General features: G+C 42.8%; 1 protein-coding gene across 1 annotated transcript in view; it reads right to left on the minus strand.

The window, feature by feature from the left end:
* Nucleotides 1–24,367, minus strand: part of COL6A6 (collagen type VI alpha 6 chain) — a 180,645-nt gene that overhangs the window by 85,404 nt on the left and 70,874 nt on the right. The window contains exons 8-10 of the mRNA XM_083188611.1: nt 15,951–16,511; nt 4,166–4,717; nt 577–1,146 (exon numbers count right to left, since the gene is read on the minus strand). Coding sequence (XP_083044737.1) covers nt 577–1,146; nt 4,166–4,717; nt 15,951–16,511 — 1,683 coding nt within the window. The remainder of the gene's footprint in view (nt 1–576; nt 1,147–4,165; nt 4,718–15,950; nt 16,512–24,367) is intronic.

Raw genomic sequence — 24,367 nt, forward strand, 5'->3', positions numbered from 1 at the left:
ACATAAGAACCATTCAATGTCATTTCTGTTCTTCCGACTTTCCCGTAACATTGGAAAGCCGTAAAAGAAGTGGATCGGCGAATCTGTGTCTTTTTGGTTGGAAACACCAGTTACTGACAATGTAGATCCAAGTTTTAAACAAGTCAGATCTGCAGTGGCAAGTTTGAATGTGTCCTGGCCGATATTTCGGACTATCGGAGATATCGGGCAGCATTGAATACCCCCCATAGTGCATCTCAATTACTACACAGTGTAACACATGCGCCCTATGAGGTTTGACATATTTTCATGTATGTACAATAGAAAGTATTTGATTTTAATGTCCTGTTTCTTATTTTGTCAATTTAAAGAAACTCTAAAAAATGATTTAGGAAAATGTAACATCGTAGTCTTCATTCACTGACATTACTAGAAAATGTACTGAAAGTAACATTTGAAATAGTTTTCAAAAGACTGAATACAATTATTAAAACCGATGACATCACTTTTTCCAATTATAACAATAATATTTAGGAAACGTTCATAATTTCGGAATTTCTGTACATTTTGTTTAAAATGTTTAAGAACAATACCCACCTGTTCTATTGCACACAGCATCTGATATATTTGTCAAAATTGTATTTAATCCACCAAATTCTTTGACAAAGAACCATTTTCCCTTGGATCCAGCAATTATCTCCAGCTCTACAGTATTTGCCCCTTCAACACCAATCGCATATAAAATAACTCCATTCTCTTGTAGTGACCTTGAGGTCTCATTGAGTCTAGAATGATCAGTAGAATCACCATCGGTTATAATGATCACAATCTGAGGAACCCCCTTATTCTTACGGCTGCCATGTTTTTCATCAAAAAATGTCTTTGAAAATGCCAGGGCCTTTGCCGTATATGTGCCTCCTCCTACTACTTCATCCTTTTCAATTGCTTTAACAATCTCCATCTTACTGCTAAGATCGTTGAGGTAGAACAGCTTTGTGGGATACTCTGCGTATTTCAGAGCTCCAAACTGAACTTTACTTGGTCCAACATCTGATTTATTCACCAATGATATTATAAAATTTTTCATTGTCGTATATTCACTTGAATTTATACTGCCGGATGAGTCGATCACAAAAACAATGTCTGCCACTTCTATTCTTGAGCAGTCTGCAAGCAGAAGAATACAATGCTTTATGTTAACATAAACTTTCAAATCAAACCATAGACTAGAAAGTACACCAAATGTTTACTGTATTTGTGTTTAATACTGAAACAAAAGTCTGTGTATCGGACTTGAGATCCCCGGTGCAGGTTGCGTTTAAGGCACTAGATCATGATGGGAGGGTCTGTGTATATGTTGGATGACAAGTACACGTGATATGACATAGGCACTTTATAAATGGATACATTTCTTTCGGTACTTGTGGAGTATCACGGCTCCCATCGTATGGCATTGTATGCCATATGTAGTGGCATACGATGCGATGCGATGTTTTACCGATTTTTGAGCATTTTTGCTCAAAAATCGTATGCCATCGCATGGCATCGTATGCCATATGTAGTGGCATACGATGTCATATGATGCGATACGATGTTTTACCGATTTTTGCGCAAAAATGGTCAAAAATCGGTAAAACATCGCATAACATCGTATGCCATATGTAGTGGCATACGATGTCATACGATGCGATACGATGTTTTACCGATTTTTGAGCAAAAATGGTGAAAAATCGGTAAAACATCGCATGGCATCGTATGCCATCGATGCGATACAATGTTTTACCGATTTTTGAGCATTTTAGCTCAAAAATCGTATGCGATCGCATCGGATGCCATACGATGGCATCCGATGCGATGCGATGGCACCCGATTTTGCACTGAAATGCATCAGAATGCATTGAAATGTGTATTAAAGTAGTGAAATGCCCCCAAATGCCATTTTTCATAGTGCACCACCCCCACTATCAACGTCAACCCGAAGCGTGGCGAGCGCAGCGAGCCCGCGAGGGGCGGCGGTACGCGTCCTACGACCTTTTCATACCCCCACTATCCACGTCGGCGTGGAGTTGAGAATAGAATAGTGTGGCGAGCGCAGCGAGCCACCGAGCCCGAAGCGTAGCGAGCCCCGCGAGGGGACGCGGATACCTGTAAAGCCCGCGAGGAGACGCGTATAGCTGTGAAGGTATCCGCGTCCGCTCGCCACGCTTCGGGCTCGGTGGCTCGCTGCGCTCGCCACACTATTCTATTCTCAACTCCACGCCGACGTGGATAGTGGGGGTATGAAACGGTCGTAGGATGCGTACCGCTGCCGCTCGCCACGCTTCGGGTTGACGTTGATAGTGGGGGTGGTGCACTATGAAAAATGGCATTTGGGGGCATTTCACTACTTTAATACACATTTCAATGCATTCTGATGCATTTCAGTCCAAAATCGGGTGCCATCGCATCGCATGCCATCGTATGGCATCCGATGCGATCACATACGATTTTTGAGCTAAAATGCTCAAAAATCGGTAAAACATCATATCGCATCGTATGACATCGTATGCCACTACATATGGCATACGATGCCATTCGATGTTTTACCGATTTTTGACCATTTTTGCTCAAAAATCGGTAAAACATTGTATCGCATCGTATGACATCGTATGCCACTACATATGGCATACGATGTTATGCGATGGCATACGATTTTTGAGCAAAAATAGTCAAAAATCGGTAAAACATCGCATCGCATCGTATGCCATCGTATGCCACATGTGATGCGATGCGATGCGATTTTTAGCATACGATCTGCATACGATGCAGGTCGTGGGAGCCGTGATACTCCACAAGTACCTTTCTTTCTTATGAACATTAGTAGAGCCACAGAAAATGACTATTAGTTATGGGGTGATGATCTGGAGGTATGTTGTCATGGCAACCCCGAAGGCACAATGCTGTAAGTAGTAATGTGACAAAGAGAGTGACAGTTGGTCTGGGTGACAGCGTAAAGAGGCGGGAGATAGCAGTGTTGATGTGCATGACAGGTGGAGTCTCAGCCCCTTAAATAAATAATGGTCATAGGGCCTGCTTCAGAGGCATTCAATCGGCTGCATATTTGCAGCCCGAGCGATAATTGAATGACCGAGCATGCACATGGTCTGTTTGCAAGGTGAATGACAACTGGGTAGCGTTTGTAGGTGGCACCTCTGCCTTTTTTGGGGTGTGACACCTAAGAATGCAGGCAGGCCCAGCCATGGGGAGGATGGGCTACTGACCGCAGTAGTGGCCTCCATCTCCCCACGGTGATTGCGGCGCTGAGTAAATCTAGACTTACTCGGTGCTGCGAATCGGTGGAAAAATCATTTGGCAGTGAGTGATTGCAAATTGTTTTTCCCCTGTGTGCATGGATACAAATGTATTCGGAGCCATGCACTTGGGCAGGGGGATCTGTGTAAAGCAAAATAGAATTTATGGAATCAAAAATAATAATGGTGGTAACCAGCCAAAAGCTCCTAACTGTCATCTTACAGACTCTGTTCAAAATACAGTTAGGGACCTGTTGACTGGCTCTTTATCTCTATCAACTTACTAAATAGATCTCTTCTAAAAATGAAGGTACCTATTCTCTGTAACCTATTCTCTGTAACTACTTCAGCTAGACACAGAAAACATACTTTGAAATGTAGGTCACATACTGTATACAGGGAATTATAGATAAACATATAGAACAAAACAACATCATTTTTTCAATAAAACAACAAAAATATTAGAGGTATAATATAAGTTTTTTTATGACAATGTAATAATATGTTTGTTTTTTTAATAAATATATTAAGAACATCTTTATAAATGTTCTTTTAATGTTGATTTAAATTGAGTTTGTTGTTTACATTGTTTAGTGTTTGCTACCTGGTACCTATATACACGCACCAGCTGGTAATACATATTTCATCTTCATCTACCAGTGTGTATAATAACGAGTACAGCTGGGCCTACTTTATTTCAATAAAATCCCTCCACTGGTTTAGGAACTGGGCTGGTTGTAGTTTTACACCCTGACCCTGGTACCCACATATTTCTAACAAACCCTACCAAGTGAGTAAGAATCCAATAGTATGTCAACTAGAAATGTGATTTGTGCTTTATCTGTTATAGTGTATTCTTCTAAGAGCAGACTATACAATAAGAGATATGTACTGACCTTCATGAGGAATGCAGGTTAAAAATATCAAGTCATCTTCTATAGTTTCCAATTTGTTGAAGGTCTCCAGATAATGCACCTTTCCATTTTTCCCACTTATTTCCTGTAGCTGAGTTTTATTTGCACCAAAAATCCCCACGGATATAATGAACACACTATTGTTCCTCAGATTTTCAGCTGGTTGTTTAACATCATCGTACGCTTGTCCATCTGTTATTACTATGAGCACTTTTCTCGCTGTTTGTCTAGCCCCTTTGCTGGGTGTGAAGTAATCAGATACAAATCCTAAGGCACTACCAGTGTACGTGGCCTGATCCATGTAACTCATGTTATGTATAGCATCCAAGATGACAGGTTTATTTCCATTCAGCTCTAACACTTCCATGTTGGTGTCACTAAACTGAACAACACCAAACTGTAGGTTATTCTCTCCAACCTCTGTTTTGTTCACCAGGTTTTTCATAAATGTCTTCATTATATCAAAGTTGGGTTTTCCTATACTTCCAGAACTGTCCACCAGGAACATAACATCCACTTTTGCCTGTTGGCAAACTAAAGAGAAAGACAAGCACAGTACAGTAGTTATATATTTTTTTTTAATAGATTTTTTTTTGATTTTTAATACATCAATACAAAAATACACATAGATAAAAAAATAACATACATTATACATACAAACACTAAACATACATGGTCTGACTATATTGCACTCTAAATCTTGACATAGATATATCTAGATACCTGTCACTACATTCCAGCCTTATAGTTCTATATCCAGGGTGAATCTACTTTCATGGTATATCTCTATCTATCGTGGAAACGGAAAAATTCTCACACACTTTCCCCATTCACCTATAAACAATCATTATGTCTATTACACATGTAAACTTTTAACACTTTTAACTTTTCTTCTTCAGTACTTAAATATCTATATATTTTAAAGTGACGTTCTGTGCATACTATTTTTATTTATTTATTCCCCCCCCCCCCTTCAAATGTGTTTTTATCCACCTCCAAATTATTTTTAAGCTTATTCATATTCGTTTTTATCAAACAAAATACATTATCAATTCAATTCTTTACCCCTTAAAGCTTTAGGTGTACAAAATTTGTGAAATATTGTGCATAGTCTTTTCACTATTTTTCCATCACACTACTACTATTTCAGAATACTATACTATATTTACCATATATTCACCTTATATCTAATTTCCATAATAGACAGATCTATACCAACATCCCCATATTTTATAAAACTTCTCCATGCTATTTCTTACCAAGTAAATCTCTCGCTCATTTTTAAATACTTCATTAACAAGGCGGATCCAGTCCTTCCCTGCCAGCACCGTATCGGCCATCCAGGTACGGGCCAGACATACCTTTGCCAATGAGGTTAAGACAATTGCAAGCTTCTTCATATCAACAGGCATCACACCACTAGACCATACTCCCAATACCAGGAAACAAGGGGAAAATGCCTGCTGCGGGAAACCCAGTTTAACCATATAGTCTTGTATCTTAGCCCAATATTTTTGAACTTCACCACACTTCCACATTAAGGGGGACATTTCCCAAAATGGATTCGTAGAAAAAAGGTGTATTTGTAGGGAGAAATACACCTTTTTTTTACGAATTTGTATTTTCGGGATTTACAATCCCAAAAATACAACAATTCGTATTCCTAAAGATGGAACATTCGTATTTGTATTTACAAATACGAATGTCTACACCATCGATAGGATACGACATGAATCACCATTCAAAAGAATGGTGGTTCCTGATGTACTAAGCAGCCGTACTGATAATACGGCTGCTAAGTGGTGTAAAACACCCACGCAAATACGACAGGAAAATAGAACACCATTTTCATGTCGTATTTGCTTTAAGCCTGCACGGATCAGTTAGATCCGTGCAGGCTGCAGTGTAAAAAAATAAATAAAAAAAAATAAAAAATAAATAACCGGCGTGGGGTCCCCCCCACAGCCGAAACCAGCACCAGGCTGACGGAGCCTGGAGCCAGTAATTAAAAATCAGGGAACCCGACAAATAGGGGTTCTCTGATTTTTACCAACCAGCCCCAGGCTCCTGCTCTGGGGCTGGTTCCCAAAATACGGGGGACAAAATGACTAGGGGTCCCCCGTATTTTAAGAACCAGCCCCAGGCAAAACCAGCCAGCAGGGTAATGCCACAGCCGGGGGGAGACTTTTTATGCAAGGCCCCCCCGGCCAAAGCATTAACCCTACCGACCAGTCAGCCTGGCCAGGGGCCCTGGGGGAGTGGGGACCCCCCCAATAAAGGGGTCCCCCCCCTCCAGGACTTACCTGACCAGGCTGAAGCCTGGTGCTGTCCTTGATGCCCCTGGGTGGTGGGCATCGAGCTGATAGTGGTGTAAAAAATAGAACAAACTATTGTTTTTTACTGTGGCACTACAAGTGCCAGCAAGCCTCCCCAGCAAGCTGGGACTTGGAGAACCACAAGTCCCAGCCTGCTGGGCATTAAAGGGCACGCTGGGTCTTGTAGTGCCACAGTAAAAAAAATAGTTAAATAAAACACACTGACACCCATTTTAAATAAAAGATTAATACACACATTACACGGTACTTATGTAGTAACTGGGCTGCCGATTTTGAAATCGGGTCCATCGCATCGCATCGCACCCGACCATATCGCATGCGATGCGATGCGATGCGATGGACCCGATTTTTCCATAGGATTCAATGTTAAAATGGACTGAGTCCATTTTAACATAGAATTCAATGGGAAAAGGGGTCCTTTTCATACCCCTACTATCCAAGTGGGCATGGAGTTGGATATAAACCTGTGGCGAGCGTAGCGAGCCACCGAGCCCGAAGCGTGGCGAGCGTAGCGAGCCCCGCGAGGGGACACAGAATACCGTCCCCTCGCGGGGCTCGCTTCGCTCGCCACGCTTCGGGCTCGGTGGCTCGCTACGCTCGCCACAGGTTTATATCCAACTCCATGCCCACTTGGATAGTAGGGGTATGAAAAGGACCCCTTTTCCCATTGAATTCTATGTTAAAATGGACTCAGTCCATTTTAACATTGAATCCTATGGAAAAATAAGGTCATCGCATCGCATCGCATCGCATGGTCGTATGCGATGCGATATCGCATCGCATCGCATCTGATTGTATGCCTTAACTTAAGGCATACAATCAAAAAATCGGCAGCCCAGATACTACATAAGTACCCATTACACACATACTGATACTTGCCTATCTTGATCACGTTGGTAGGTCGCTGGCTCCGGTGTCGGCGGCTCCGTGTCGGCGGCTCCGTGTCGGCGGCTCCGGGGTCGGCATCCTGTCCGAGGATAATCCATGTTGGACCTGTGGAAGGAAATCCTACTCACCCAGGTCCTCCATGGATGGTCTTCTTTCTTCATCTGTCGACATCCAGGTCTTCTGGCAGCTGCTGACGACTTCCAGCAGCTGCCGGCATCTCCCGCGACGCTCCCCGGCTTTCAGAGCCGGCTCTGAAAGCCGGGGAGCGTCGCGGGAGATGCCGGCAGCTGCTGGAAGTCGTCAGCAGCTGCCAGAAGACCTGGATGTCGACAGATGAAGAAAGAAGACCATCCATGGAGAACCTGGGTGAGTAGGATTTCCTTCCACAGGTCCAACATGGATTATCCTCGGACAGGACGCCGACCCCGGAGCCGCCGACACGGAGCCGCCGACACCGGAGCCGCTGACACCGGAGCCAGCGACCTACCAACGGGATCAAGATAGGTAAGTATCAGTATGTGTGTAATGTGTGTATTAAACTTTTATTTAAAATGGGTGTCAGTGTGTTTTATTTAACAATTTTTTTTACTGTGGCACTACAAGACCCAGCGGGCCCTTAAATGCCCAGCAGGCTTGGACTTGTGGTTCTTCAAGTCCCAGCTTGCTGGGGAGGCTTGCTGGCACTTGTAGTGCCACAGTAAAAAACAATAGTTTGTTCTATTTTTTACACCACTATCAGCTCGATGCCCACCGCCCAGGGGCATCGAGGACAGCACCAGGCTTCAGCCTGGTCAGGTAAGTCCTGGAGGGGGGGACCCCTTTATTGGGGGGGTCCCCACTCCCCCAGGGCTCCTGGCCAGGCTGACTGGTCGGAAGGGTTAATGCTTTGGCCGGGGGGACTTGCATAAAAAGTCTCCCCCCGGCTGTGGCATTACCCTGCTGGCTGGTTTTGCCTGGGGCTGGTTCTTAAAATACGGGGGACCCCTAGTCATTTTGTCCCCAGTATTTTGGGAACCAGCCCCAGAGCAGGAGCCTGGGGCTGGTTGTTAAAAATCAGGGAACCCCTATTTGTCGGGTTCCCTGATTTTTAATTACCGGCTCCAGGCTCTGTCAGCCTGGTGCTGGTTTCGGCTGTGGGGGGGACCCCACGCCGTTTTTTTTTTTTAAATTATTTATTTATTTAATTTTTTTTTACACCTTGCAGCCTGCACGGATCTGACTGATCCGTGCAGACTGCCTACAAATAATTCGTATTAGCAGCCGTATATACGGCTGCTAATACGAATTCCTACGACATCGGAGGGTTACAAAGCAGTCGTATATGACTGCTTTGTAAATCCCCCTCCGGAACACGACTTTGCATACGACTCAAACAGTCGTATGCAGTCGTAGGGGAAATACTAATACGAAAAACTCGGTTTTTCATATTAGTAAATTCCCCCCTAAATGCCAAAAGTTGCCACCCATCTGTTTGCACTTAGGGCATGGGGAGGGTTCTTTACCTGAGAATTTACTTATTCTTTGTGGGGTTAAATATGTACGTTGAACAATATTATATTGTATTTGCTGTATTCTTAATGAGTTAGTAGAAATTTTAATATTTGCCAGGGCTATATCCCATTCTTCCTCGGTTAACTCAGGTATATCTATTTTCCATTTATCAAGGAGACTGTTGAGCCCATCCTCATGAATTTTACCCATTATCTGTTTATACAATTTAGCGGTATTCTTTTTGTTATTGTTTTTTTTATTAAGATCTTCACTGGGCTATCCTGGATCTCTTTTCCTAATTTTTTAACATAGTCCTCTAGGGCACTTTTTAGCTGTAAATACCCGAACAATTCCTTTGCTCCCCACCCTAACTCCATTTGGAGCATATTAAAAGGTTTCATTCTATTTTGTTGTAGGACTTGTCCAATAGAATTTATGTCAAGTTTAGACCTCAATTGTTGTAGTTCACTTTTTTGTAAAGTGTCTAATGAAAAAATGGCTGTATCTGGATCTAGTCCATTGTATCCATATCTATCCGAGCTCCATTTCCATACTTTAATAGCTTGATTTAACATATGTGGGTGTTTTTTCCGGCATCGGGACGTGAGGATAGCCTGGAGAGATGAACAGCCTGGCATAGCATGATCTATCATTTTCACTAGCTCTTTTGTTTGACCTTCATCTGTTAACCACTCCCACAAATGCCCCAACTGAGCCGCTATATAATATATTCTAAAATCCGGCAGAGCCAATCCACCTTTATCGGGTGAGTACGTCGTATCCAATCCTAGGAGTCTTATTCCTCCAAACAAATGAGGTTAATATCCCTTTTAATTTCCTAAAAATTGAGATTGGTATATAAACCGGGGAATGCTGTATAACATATAATATTTTCGGAAGGATTATCATTTTTATTAAATTAACTCTACCTATATTGGTCAATGGTAATTTCATCCAGTTTTTACACTTTATCTTAACTTGCTCAATCAAGGGAAGGAGATTCAATGCGACGTACTCTCCCGAGTCAATCTATATATTAATACCCAGATAACAGCAGCTATTTACTCTAGGAATGTTAGTATTTATCTCATGGGATTCCTCCCCATCCTCTACCTGAGCCATAAGGAGATGTGACTTCTCTCTGTTGATCAATAGACCAGAGTAAGTTCCAAACTCTTGCAAATAAGACAAAATTCGGGGGAGGTCCCACTCATAGTCCAACATGCCTACCAGCAAATCGTCGGCATACAACGAGACAAGGCCCCCCATCTCCCCCACCCCCACACCGGGCGAGTTAAAATATTCTCTGAGTCTACATGCCACTGGCTCAATAGCCACTGAGAAGAGGGAGGGGGAGAGTGGGCAGCCCTGTCTAGTTCCCCGCTTTAATGGAAATCTATCCGAAACATACCCATTGATAGAAACTCTAGCCGTAGGCTTCCGATATATGGAAAATACTCTTTCTATAAAAATGAATCCAAATCCAAACCCTTCCAGCACCGCTCTTAAATAGGACCACTCCAAAGAATCAAAGGCCTTATTAGTATCAAAAGAGGCCACCGCTATCTCAGTCCGTATCAATGAAGCCGTTTGCATATATGTAAACACTCTTCGAAGATTGATGGCTGTGGATTTACCAGCCCTAAATCCCATCTGATCTATATGTATTATTTCATCCAGAACCAAATTCAATCTCTTCGCTAATATCGACGCATAAATCTTTGCGTCAACCGTCAGCAAAGAGATTGGACGATATGATTCTGGCTTTAATGGGTCTTTGCCCTTTTTAAGAATGACGCTAATTACGGCTTCTGACATCAACCGTGACAGGGTGGCCTCCTCATCTGCTCGTACAGATACAATAATCTAGGGGCCAAGGTGTTTCCGAACGCCCTATATATCTCTGCTGGAAGCCCATCTATTCCTGGGGCTTTTCCCCCTGCCAAACCAGCAACCGCAACCTCAATATCTTCCAGACTAATAGGCCTTTCTAGAAGTTCCCTTGATTCTACTGTCAGTTGTGGTAGCTCCAGCTTATGTAGATAATTCCTACATTCTTCCCTACTAACCATGACCTTAGATTTATATATCTCGGATAGATGGCTCACAAAGACCTCAGCTATTTTAGGGGTTTCTGTAACAATTTCCCCGGTTATAGTACCCATTTTTGAAATTATATTAGATGGTTTGTCCGAATTAGCCATGTATGCCATCAGCTTACCAGCTCTATCCCTATTTAAATAGGTTCTATGTGAAGCTTTTAAAAGCCGAAACTTTGCCATCTCCTGAAGATGAGTAGTCCAGGCCTTTTGGGCTATCAGCCATTCCTGTTTGCTAGGTTCCGCTCTATCTATCTGAAATTTTTGTTCCAACCGTATCATGCTTTGTTCCAGGGACAGTTCTTTTTTCCGGATCTGAGTCTTGATATAGGCAGTCCTCTTAATTAAAATACCCCTCAAGTAAGCCTTGAAAGAATCCCACACAATCAAGGGGTTAGAGGTGGTGTTATTATTTCCAAAAAAAAACATCTATTTCAAGACTGATCTCTGTTAAATTACCCAGCCTAGTCAGCCATATTGATTGAAACCTCCAGTACTGGCAGCCCCGGCATGGTTGAGGATCCAACTGAAATATTAAAGTTGAATGGTCTGAGATGCCTCGACTACCATATTCTATCTCTGAGATCTTATTGAGGAGTACCCTAGAAGCAAATACCATATCAATCCTAGAGAAATTATTATATGTTAACGAATAGCATGAATACTGAGTTTTTTCCGGGTATTTCTCCCTCCATATCTCATACCACCCAACTTCAGCTGCAAATTTAGCAAGGGAGGAAATCCCAGCTGGACTACTTTTCCTAGGGGTCCAGATATCTAAGCCATAGTTCAACACCATATTGAAATCGCCCATACATAGAAAGGGATTTTCTGGTCTTGCTACAATAAAATTTAATGCACTGCGCACAACATCGAAACGAAATGGGGGTGGGACATATATCCCGAGTAGATTTAATCTAACTGAATTTACTATGCCTTCAAGAAAAACAAACCTGCCATCCTGATCAATCTGGGCAGTAATGTGTTCATATGCCACAGATTTTTTAATCAGTATGGACACCCCACGAGAGGATGATGTGAACGGTGCATGAAAGGCGGCAGATATCCAAGGACGCTTTAAAGATAACAATTTATCCCCACAAAGATGGGTCTCTTGGAGACAGATAATGTCTGCCTCAAGACTTTTACAGTGCTTAAGTACCAATGACCTCTTAATTGGATCATTAAGACCCCTAACGTTCCAAGTCATAATTTTCACCATTACTCTATCCTAATAGATCTTTCTTTAGTATATTTATCCAAACCAGACCCGAAACTAACAATAGAGGCATCATAATTCATATAGTAATCGACAGGCAAATTTCTTTCTTGCGAGCAAACTTGTATTCCCTGTCCCCTGTAATTAAAGGCATGAATATAGACCAGACAAAAGACATACAGATAGACCAGACCATTCAGACAAACCACAAATAACATAACCCCCCCACCCTGTATAACCTCCCCAGCAAGGCATACCTATAATTCCCCAAAAAACCACCCTAGCCTATCCCTGAGGGCTTTTACTTAATACCACGCTTAGCACGGCCAAAGCCCCGGGCTCTATAATTCACAAAAGGATAGGAAAAAAAAAGAGAGGGAAATTATTTCCCCCCCTACAACAATTTTACAGCATCTCCCCCCCTCCACCTCCGCAATCAGAACCCCATCAATTTAAGTTTTATTTCTGTTCCCCGGACATCTGTGTTTTTGCCGGATAAGACACATCCAACCAGCTGGCAGCATCCACAGCGGTGTTAAAGAATTTAAGCTCCCCTTTATCAATTACTCTGAGTCTCGACGGATACATCATGGAGTATTTAATGTCCAAGTCTCTTAATCTAGCTTTGATTTCCAGAACTTAACTCTGTCTTTCTGGACAGCCTGAGGTAGATCTGGAAAGACTGCAATTTTATGACCATTATAGCCAAAATCCGGATTGTTCCTGGACAATCTTATCACTTTATCCCGGTCCTGATAGTGTAAGAACTTCACAATTAGCGTTCGGGGAGGAGCCCCTGGGATAGGAGCCCGGCCTGGGATGCGATGAGCTCTTTCAATAGAAAAAAAGGGAGAAAAGTTATCTTGACCCAATTCCTTTTTGAGCCATTCCTCTATGAATTTTTCCAGTTCAGGGCCCTCAACTCGCTCCTCCAGGCCTACAAAACGAACATTCTTGCGTCTCAGACGCCCCTCCATGTCAGTGAATTTTGATCTTAGTTCAGAGAGTTGGCCAGTAATATTTGTCACTTGTACTTTTAAGGGAGCAATAATATCCTCTGTTCTAGCTCAGTAACTCTGGTTGTTATTTTCTGAACATCGTCTCTCATAAGTATAACATCCGCCTGGAGTTTATTTATTTGGTCTGCCAGACGACCTTCACAGCTATTCACTGCGTCCAAAACCTGCTGGAGGGTTACCTCCGGAGCTTGGAGAGGATTTAGGGGTTAAGCAGGTGTTGTATGCAGTTTGGAAGGAGTAGTCTGTGGTGTAACCACTTGAGAGTTATTTACGGCCTGCATTTGGGTACGGGCAAATTTTTCAAGACGGGCTCCCGCCGTGTTTTGGCCAGTCTTTCCCATATTGCCTTTAGCTTAGCTGATGTTATCAGGCACTATTTATGGGAAAATCTCCTCTGTTTGCTATTTATCTCAATCTGGCCGTAATATGTCAATAGGGCAGTCTAGATCAATTTGAAGCATTAACAGAGGGACCGCTGCCCGATTTTTAAAGTTCCAAACTGAGACAATTTCAATTGGCAAGGAGAGCCCAAAATCAAAAGGAAAAAAAAAAAATGAGAAAAAATTGAAAAAATATATATAGTGGTTTTCAGTCTTTTACCTTGTCTTCAAGGAGTCAGCGTATCAAATGTTTTTGTTGGAGTATATGGCAGGATACACAGCAAGGATCAATGGTATTAAACCTCCACCAGACTTATTCTCCAAACTGACAGTACACCTCCACCGCAGCGGGAAAAAATGCCAGATGTCACACGCTGCCTCTCACTCAGCGCATAGATACTGGCTTTCAATAGCCGACTGGCGTCTTCTGCCACTCCCAGGGCCACTCGTACCGGCTCTCACCCGGATTGGTTCTTGTGTATATTCCAGCCGTGTGGTCAGCTTTGTTTCCAGGACACATCCAGCTCTAGTCACCGTCTCTCACCCGGTACTGAGCTGGAATCCCCACACTGCTTATTCTCCGGGCTAGCGGTGCACGACCTCCACTGCAGGGCCGACCGCCAGATACCTCACGCTGGCTCTCACTCAGCACGTGGATACTGGCGTCTGCTGACGCGATCACTCTGCGCCCACCTCCACCGCTTCACCACCACAGCCGGCTCCAGGAGCGCCAAACAGATCGTCAGCCGGTTTTCAACAACAATTTCCAGCCGGCACACATCACCGCTCGCTCTGCATCCAGCTGACCGAGAAAGGTTATTTTATCCGGGCTTCATTAGTTCATTATAGCGGAGTCGGTTGGGAGCGCTCAGGAACGCCCGGGCTCTCGCTCACCTGAGTTACCTACATGCCACTGTGGTCACGCCCCCTACAATAGTTATATTTTAAGCAAATCAACACACCTGTCAACTGACACCATGTTTTATCAGTGTGGTTCATCTTCTAAAAAAGATTTGTATCAGGTCTTCTACATACATAACCAATGTGTGGTGTGTGCTGTAAACAATTGGCAGCAGCCACCACTGCATGATGTCCACAGCTCTTAAAGTGCCTCCTGTGGATGGGCTGTTGTACAAACCTACCCTTCACCATAGTATTAAAAGTAGAGATGTGCAGGTCCGGATTTACTCGGATTTACCCGAAAGTCAAAACAGGTTCTTATTGGCTATCCATCTGTCACATGTTTTGGAACAAAAACATGTGACAACATATAGCCAATAAAATCCCGTTTTGACTTCCGAGTAAATCCGGACCTGCACATCTCTAATTAAAAGTGCATATTGTTTCAATTATTCAATCGTATTTTAGGAGGCCATTTTCTCCTTATCTCTACTTAACACTTGATTGAGCATTATATTTATGCTAGGTTAATAGTTAATAAGACAGAATGAAGGTTTTCCGGACACTGATATGTCTATTCTCCATTTCTAAACCACTGATACGCTGTTGGTATGCTGTTGATGACATAGTAGCAGGGACGGCTCCTGTACACATGTTTCACGTTCTATACATTGCCCATCCTGGAGTGTGAACACTGGATTTCTTCAACTGCAAGCATGTGTTAGATAAACTATAATAAAGACTTCCCCATCATTAAAGATATTTAAGTAGGTTATGTTGAAGAACATTATATGATTATTTAACATTTAAATTAGTGGTTCCCAACCTGGGGTACGTGTACCCCTGAGGGGTATGCTGCAGACCGATTGGGTGTACTTGAAAAAAAAAATAGTAATGGTGGAAGAAGAAGAAGACATCTGACGATGACAGAAGTCTCCCTTTGCCGTGTAAAGGAACCACATTGTGTCACTTACATTTCTGTCTCCAGCATCATCAGCATCTTCTCATGCTTTTGCCCAACTTGCAGTCCACTGGGAGCTACCCGCGCTGTCATCAGACATCAGCATTTACCCACCCCACGTTGACGCGGGTGGAGGAAGAAGCGGCACTAATCCTACAGGCATAAGCAGGAACCCCGGAAAGAGTACACAGAGGGACCTGATTCCTGACAGCATACTACTCCTCAGCTCCTCCGCTATTCCTTAATATAAGGACATGCAAACATGCATATAAGGATAAGCATACTGCTCACTTCCAGTCCACTCATAAGTGCTGTGGGTATTTCAAATTAAGAGGAGGGGATACTCATAAATAAAAGGGGAAGAAAAAACTTTGGGAACTGCTGATTTAAATAATCTAAATAAAGTTGGATATATACTTTAATAGACAATGTGACTTAACTAGTTCAGAGGAAAAAAAATATTCCTTTTATTACCTTCGTTAGAGCAGATTTGTTGGGCAATCAAATTTTTGATGTCTTTCAAATAATTAAATTCCTGAACAAAATGAACCTTTTCTTGATCACCAGTCATTTGCACCAACTCTGTCTCGTTAGCATTTTTAACTCCAACTGCATAAATGTTTATTTGATCTCTTCTGAGGATCTTGGCAGCTTCTGTCACAGAGTCATAGGATTTCCCATCTGTAAGAACAATTAAATAAACAGGCACATTCCCTGCTCTGGTATTGTTGGGGTCTATTATTATTGTATGGGTGAAATTTAGGGCTGCGCCAGTTAAGGTAGTTTCCCTCATCTGCCTGATATTCTGCATGGCCTGTTGTAGGTTGTTTTTGTTGTAGCCGTTAGTGATATTGAACTCCACTTTAGCTTTTTCTGAATACTGTACAGCGGCAACGCGAACATTCTCAGGTCCTATTTCAAACATGTTTACCAGCTCCACCAGAAATGTTTTTATGTCCGTGAAATCTTCGGGCTGTATACTTCCCGAACCATCAATGAGCACGTAGATATCAGCTACCTCTGTATTCCGACATCCTGTAGGAAATTCAAATAGCATATTACAAATATGAACATCAAATAAACATCTTTAGGAAAAATAATTCAAACAGCTGAACTAAGCATTGACTGGTTATTTAGAGGGTTATGGGAAATGATACAAAGAGGTTTGTTTACTAAGATGGTCGGTAGATCTACTGAAGATGGGATGTTGCTATGGTCAACCAATCAGATTCTATATATTATCTTCTAGAAGGTGCTAAATAAATGAGAAGTAGATTCTGATCAGTTGCTATGGCCAACATCCCATCTTTAATATAACTCCTATCTTAGTAAACAAACCCCAAAGTGTGAACTTTATAAAAGGGCATTATTTTAGCCCTTGAGCAAAGGACTACTGAGGTGATGGCCGGATTAAGTAGTCTTCTGTATGTTTCCATCAAGTAGCCAAATGTATGTGAGGCACCAACCTAAAGAACTCTATAGCCCTGAATGATTGTAACCAGTGGTAAAGAGGAGCAGAAGATATTTACTGTCCACCCCCTTTTGGATTCTGTGGGTTCCATAATGTCTTAGGACACACTGCTCTTGCACAGTTTGTCTTAGAATTCAAGGTGCGAGCTAATGGACACTCAAGGTTATTGAGTGATCAACTACAGTACTTCTGTCCCCAATGACGGTGTTGCACAATTCCTAACAAGTATAGACACTTTGTTACAGCACACACAGGCCACTCTAAACTGATTTACCAGAGATCTTCTCCCATGTTTTATAAGATATATATATATACATCTTACAAAATGTTAATGTACTTATCATAGAAAAACAAGGCATCTGTTAACCTGTTTCTGCTATATATATATATATATATATATATATATATATATATATATATTGTACACAATGTGCGGCACTCGTAGCAGAAATAATCAGACAGAGTCAAATATCGTAATAACGTTTCATTCCTCTTGGAATTTCTTCAGATTACAAAATACAAATGAGAAAATCTTACCTTATATCCCCACCCTGTGCACATTGCGCCGCCTCGGCGTCCATCCACGCTGCACGGCATCCCGATGACGTCATCGTGTAAGCGCCCTGCAGACCAGCCGGCGCACATCGGTGACAGAGTCACGTCAGGACCCGTCCAGCGTCTGGTTGCCAAGGAAACGGTATCTGTGAGTTAAAACAAAGACAAAAAGGACACTGAAAACAAGAACAAATAATGCATATTATATCTTAATTAAAGTAACTAGCGATTACTCGCAAATACTCAACCACTAATACAGGACTAGATGGTCAATATGCAGAAAAAACTCCATAGTGCAAATAGTCGACACATAGAGTCGACATAGACATCGATATACATAATTAGAGAAAAATAGCATCAGTTTCAGCTGCACTGGAGTGGGGAAACAACATGGTCAATATGTTCATCAAAATCACAATATGATACCAATCATGTCGACCTATCTGGCCAATATACATGATAATGGCATCATGTCATTAAGGCCACGAGGAGTGATGGTGTCTAATTTGTGGATCCAGAATGCTTCCCTGCGAAGCAGCAGGGCATTCCTATCCCCCCCTCTCTTAAGAGGGGGCACATGATCAATCATGCGGTATTTTAAACAAGTCAGGTTGTGGCCGGCATGCAAGAAGTGTCTTGCTACCGGCTGATCACTGGATTTAGAGGTGAGGGCAAGTTTGATTGAAGAGCGGTGGGCTCCCATTCGCTCCTTGAATTTGCGGCTGGTTTTGCCGACATACGCTAACCCACACGGGCACCCAATCAGGTAAACCACGTGTGTGCTCTCGCATGTCAGATGATATCTAATATTAAATTTAGTTCCTAGGCGTGGATGAAAAAATATGTCACCTGTCACTAAAAATTTACAGGTGGTACAGGAGCATTTAAAGCAGCCAGGTTTTTTAAACTGTAAAAAATGTTTGGGCACCTCAAGACCTCTACCTGAAATGTCAGATTTGACCAGAATACTGCGTAAGTTCCTGGAATTGGAGTAGCAGGGCATGAGCCTACTATTACCCAGACCCAGGGCCTCATCAGTTTGAACAATGTTCCAATGTTTTTTAGAAATACCTGTAATCCCCCCCCCGAGGAAGAATTGTATTGCATTACCCAAGGTATCACTTCACCTGCAGTTTTTTTGGGTTTAGGCTCCAATAATTGGAGTCTATCCAACTGTAGTACACGGATTTTAGTGGCCAGAAGGGAGTCTAATTTGTAACCCCTACATACAAATTTTTGTATCAGTTCATCCATTTGAGTGGCTGCAGATTGGCTGTTGCTGTTAATTCGGTGTATTCTCAGCATCTGAGAATACGGTAAGCCTTGTTTAAGTTTTGTGGGGTGACAACTGCGCCAATGCAAAAAGGTGTTGCGATCTGTATTCTTAATAAATACAGAAGTAACTAATTTAGAATCAGCGATTGAGATCGCAACATCAAGAAATTCGATACATGTCTGGCTCATTTTAAAAGTGAATTTCACCGGACTATCAGATGCATTATTCCTGTCAAAGAGTGCAATGAGGTCATCGGTGGCTCCTCTCCAAAAAAATAGGAGGTCATCTATATAACGGGTAAAAAATATTATCCTAGATGAAATATTAGGATCCGAAAAAAAGAGATCGTCTTCAATATCAAACATATAGATGTTCGCATATGTAGGAGCCACCGAAGACCCCATTGCACACCCCTTGGACTGCAGGAAGTATTGACCATCGAATAAAAAGAAATTTTTGGTTAAAATGACTTCCAGTAGTTCCAGAAATCTACCATGGCCAAATCTCTGTCAGGTTGTTTAAGAAGCAGACGTTTGACTGCCTGCAGACCTGCTTCGTGCGGTATTACGGTGTACAGGCTAGTCACGTCAGCTGTGACAAGCCATACATCGGATGAGATCATGCCCACCTTGTTCAATTTTTTAAGTAAGGTTGATGTGTCAAGTAAAAAATGGTCATGAGCTTGGATAAGGGGCTGTAAGATCGAATCTAAATACACTGCACTCGGTTGAAGGAGCGACCCCCGTGCCGATATGATCGGTCTACCGGGTGGGGGATCTAATCCTTTGTGGATTTTGGGGAGGGTATACAACAGGGGAATTATAGGATGTTTGGGCAGTAATATATCATGCAAATCCTGTTTAATAAGCTCAAGATCAAAAGCATTATTCACAATACCACTTAGAACGGCAGAAAAAGTATCAGTGGGGTCCCTGAGTAATTTACAATACACCCCAGGATCGGCCAACTGCCGATAAATTTCAGCGCGATATTTGTCGATGTCTTGAAGGACTATCGCGCCCCCTTTGTCCGCCGGGCGGATTATTATCCGCTCATTAGCGGCTAAATTCTTCAGAGCTTCCTGCTCCTGAGGGGAAAGATTATTCATAGATCTGTCCGTATTTTTAATAATGGGTATAGTGTCCCGATCCATAAGTCTCATGAAGGTCTTAATGCTCGGACTGTTCGACAGAGGATCAAAAGATGATTTTGATTTGAATTGTTGTAACTTCTTGGGAAGTTCATCAGTGGTAGCGGACGTGGGAGGAGGTTGAGATGCAAAGTATTCCTTTAGTTTGAGCTTACGATGCAACTGATGTTTCTCTGCTAACCAATTCAGCTCATTTATATGGTTAGTAGGGATAAAAGATAAACCCTTAGACAGTACTGATTTCTCAGGTTCCGTCAGATCGTGGGTAGATAGATTAAAAATCAGTTCCCTTTCTTGGTGGCTTTCCTTCCTCCACGTCCCTTGGCGCTGGTTTTGCTTGCCCCTCCTGGTAAATCTTCTGCGGGGGCGTTTTGGCGGCGTGTAGTCACCCCTAAAGGGATCCCGCATCCGCGTCCCCTCGATGTGGTTGGTTCTGTGTCACTCGCTGTGCTGTTGGCTTCAGCTGAAGTGTCTGTATCCAGGTTGTTTCTGGAGTTCTTTGGTCGCCTGAAAAAAGGTTTTTTTCTTGGGTTTTGTTGCTGGGTGCCAAACAGCCATCCATAAACTTGATGTGTCTCGTAATCTCTTTCAACTTTAGCAAATTTTTCTTTTTTAAAGTTGATGAGCTCTCTTTTGTAGATGGCCAGCTGGTTATTCAGCTTAGCAAGCCAATCAATTTCCTCATCAGAGGATAAGGTAGGGAGGTTGATTTTTTCAAAGTCCTCAATCTTTTGCTTGTAAGCAGCCATTTCTTTATTGGACTGGTCTATGACCAATAGTATATGGTCCATGGCACATTTATTGGATATGGATATCCACTTGGCACAGAACTCTGAGTCAAATCTGCCGATAGTGGGGCTATTTTTGACTCTAAAGCCCCTCGGAATTTTTTTCCGGCGGAAATAATCGCTCAAAGACATAGCGTGGTAAGTATAGTCTATTTCTTTCTGTTTGAGTCTGAGCAGATCCCTGTACACAATATCAGCAGATTGGGTTTCAGGCAGATCAAAGATTGGTTGTGGATGCAGAATTGTATCTGCCTCAGATTCCGAATAACTCAGAAAGTTCTGTAAGGGTACATTCAATGGGTTAAATGCATCCTTGTCTGGGACAGTTGCCATAATCACAGATAGTTTGAAACTCACTGCCGTCAATTAGCAACACACGTGAGATACACAGAAATGTCCACAAAGTGGGCTCCCGACAGAGTAAGCCACAGGTGATTTCCCAAAGTTATCTAAGTTGTCGAGTATAATCAGAATTGAGCACGTCGTCTCACTGCAGCAGTGCAGCATAGGGGGAAGGTGTTATATGAACAACACTCTTAACCCCTCACATACAGGGCCTTATTTTGGTTCATTCTTTCTGACAAAATCCTTCTTAGATGGGCAAAACCATGTGCACTGCAGGTGGGGCAGATGTAACATGTGCAGATAGAATTAGATTTGGGTGGGGTTTTACTTCAAAGTGAGATCTATATTGCAGTGTAAAAATAAAGCAGTCAGTATTTTCCCTGCACACAAACAAAATTACTCACCCAAATCTAATTCTCTCTGCACATGTTACATCTGCCCCCCTGCAGTGCACATGGTTTTCTCCATCTAAGAAGGATTTTGTCAGAAAGAATGAACCAAAATAAGGCCCACAGAGTGTCCCTTAAGGTAGCCGCAGTAATGTTATACTCACGGCTCCACAATTGAATCTGGCAATGTGTCCAGAAGAGAATAAATCTGTTGAATGAATGTTGCCTTGACCGTGGTTCAATCTCCAACGAGAGTGTTCCAAATGTAAAATACAGCAGGTCCGGCACTCACTCCTGGAATAGTGCTGCGCCCGGTGCCCTCACTGGAGAGGAGGATGGGTAGTGTACACAATGTGCGGCACTCGTAGCAGAAATAATCAGACGGAGTCAAATATCGTAATAACGTTTCATTCCTCTTGGAATTTCTTCAGATTACAAAATACAAATGAGAAAATCTTACCTTATATCCCCACCCTGTGCACATTGCGCCGCCTCGGCGTCCATCCACGCTGCACGGCATCCCGATGACGTCATCGTGTAAGCGCCCTGCAGACCAGCCAGCGCACATCGGTGACAGAGTCACGTCAGGACCCGTCCAGCATCTGGTTGCCAAGGAAACGGTATCTGTGAGTTAAAACAAAGACAAAAAGGACACTGAAAACAAGAACAAATAATGCATATTATATCTTACTTAAAGTAACTCGCGATTACTCGCAAATACTCAACCACTAATACAGGACTAGCTGGTCAATATGCAGAAAAAACTCCATAGTGCAAATAGTCGACACATAGAGTCGACATAGACATCGATATACATAATTAGAGAAAAATAGCATCAGTTTCAGCTGCACTGGAGTGGGGAAACAACATGGTCAATATGTTCATCAAAATCACAATATGATACCAATCATGTCGACCTATCTGGCCAATAGACATGATAATGGCATCATGTCATTAAGGCCACGAGGAGTGATGGTGTCTAATTTGTGGATCCAGAATGCTTCCCTGCGAAGCAGCAGGGCATTCCTATCCCCCCTCTCTTAAGAGGGGGCACATGATCAATCATGCGGTATTTTAAACAAGTCAGGTTGTGGCCGGCATGCAAGAAGTGTCTTGCTACCGGCTGATCACTGGTTTTAGAGGTGAGGGCAAGTTTGATTGAAGAGCGGTGGGCTCCCATTCGCTCCTTGAATTTGCGGCTGGTTTTGCCGACATACGCTAACCCACACGGGCACCCAATCAGGTAAACCACGTGTGTGCTCTCGCATGTCAGATGATATCTAATATTAAATTTAGATATCATCTTACATGCGAGAGCACACACGTGGTTTACCTGATTGGGTGCCCGTGTGGGTTAGCGTATGTCGGCAAAACCAGCCGCAAATTCAAGGAGCGAATGGGAGCCCACCGCTCTTCAATCAAACTTGCCCTCACCTCTAAAACCAGTGATCAGCCGGTAGCAAGACACTTCTTGCATGCCGGCCACAACCTGACTTGTTTAAAATACCGCATGATTGATCATGTGCCCCCTCTTAAGAGAGGGGGGGATAGGAATGCCCTGCTGCTTCGCAGGGAAGCATTCTGGATCCACAAATTAGACACCATCACTCCTCGTGGCCTTAATGACATGATGCCATTATCATGTCTATTGGCCAGATAGGTCGACATGATTGGTATCATATTGTGATTTTGATGAACATATTGACCATGTTGTTTCCCCACTCCAGTGCAGCTGAAACTGATGCTATTTTTCTCTAATTATGTATATCGATGTCTATGTCGACTCTATGTGTCGACTATTTGCACTATGGAGTTTTTCTGCATATTGACCAGCTAGTCCTGTATTAGTGGTTGAGTATTTGCGAGTAATCGCGAGTTACTTTAAGTAAGATATAATATGCATTATTTGTTCTTGTTTTCAGTGTCCTTTTTGTCTTTGTTTTAACTCACAGATACCGTTTCCTTGGCAACCAGATGCTGGACGGGTCCTGACGTGATTCTGTCACCGATGTGCGCCGGCTGGTCTGCAGGGCGCTTACACGATGACGTCATCGGGTTGCCGTGCAGCGTGGATGGACGCCGAGGCGGTGCAATGTGCACAGGGTGGGGATATAAGGTAAGATTTTCTCATTTGTATTTTGTAATCTGAAGAAATTCCAAGAGGAATAAAACGTTATTACGATATTTGACTCCGTCTGATTATTTCTGCTACGAGTGCCGCACATTGTGTACACTACCCATCCTCCTCTCCAGTGAGGGCACCGGGCGCAGCACTATTCCAGGAGTGAGTGCCGGACCTGCTGTATTTTACATTTGGAACACTCTCGTTGGAGATTGAGCCACGGTCAAGGCAACATTCATTCAACAGATTTATTCTCTTCTGGACACATTGCCAGATTTAATTGTGGAGCCGTGAGTATAACATTACTGCGGCTACCTTAAGGGACACTCTGTATGTGAGGGGTTAAGAGTGTTGTTCATATAACACCTTCCCCCTATGCTGCACTGCTGCAGTGAGACGACTTGCTCAATTCTGATTATACTCGACAACTTAGATAACTTTGGGAAATCACCTGTGGCTTACTCTGTCGGGAGCCCACTTTGTGGACATTTCTGTGTATCTCACGTGTGTTGCTAATTGACGGCAGTGAGTTTCAAACTATCTGTGATTATGGCAACTGTCCCAGACAAGGATGCATTTAACCCATTGAATGTACCCTTACAGAACTTTCTGAGTTATTCGGAATCTGAGGCAGATACAATTCTGCATCCACAACCAATCTTTGATCTGCCTGAAACCCAATCTGCTGATATTGTGTACAGGGATCTGCTCAGACTCAAACAGAAAGAAATAGACTATACTTACCACGCTTTGTCTTTGAGCGATTATTTCCGCCGTAAAAAAATTCCGAGGGGC

Source organism: Crinia signifera, chromosome 5, assembly GCF_055691185.1.
Source record: "Crinia signifera chromosome 5, ASM5569118v1, whole genome shotgun sequence".
In the NCBI taxonomy this organism is placed as follows: domain Eukaryota; kingdom Metazoa; phylum Chordata; class Amphibia; order Anura; family Myobatrachidae; genus Crinia; species Crinia signifera.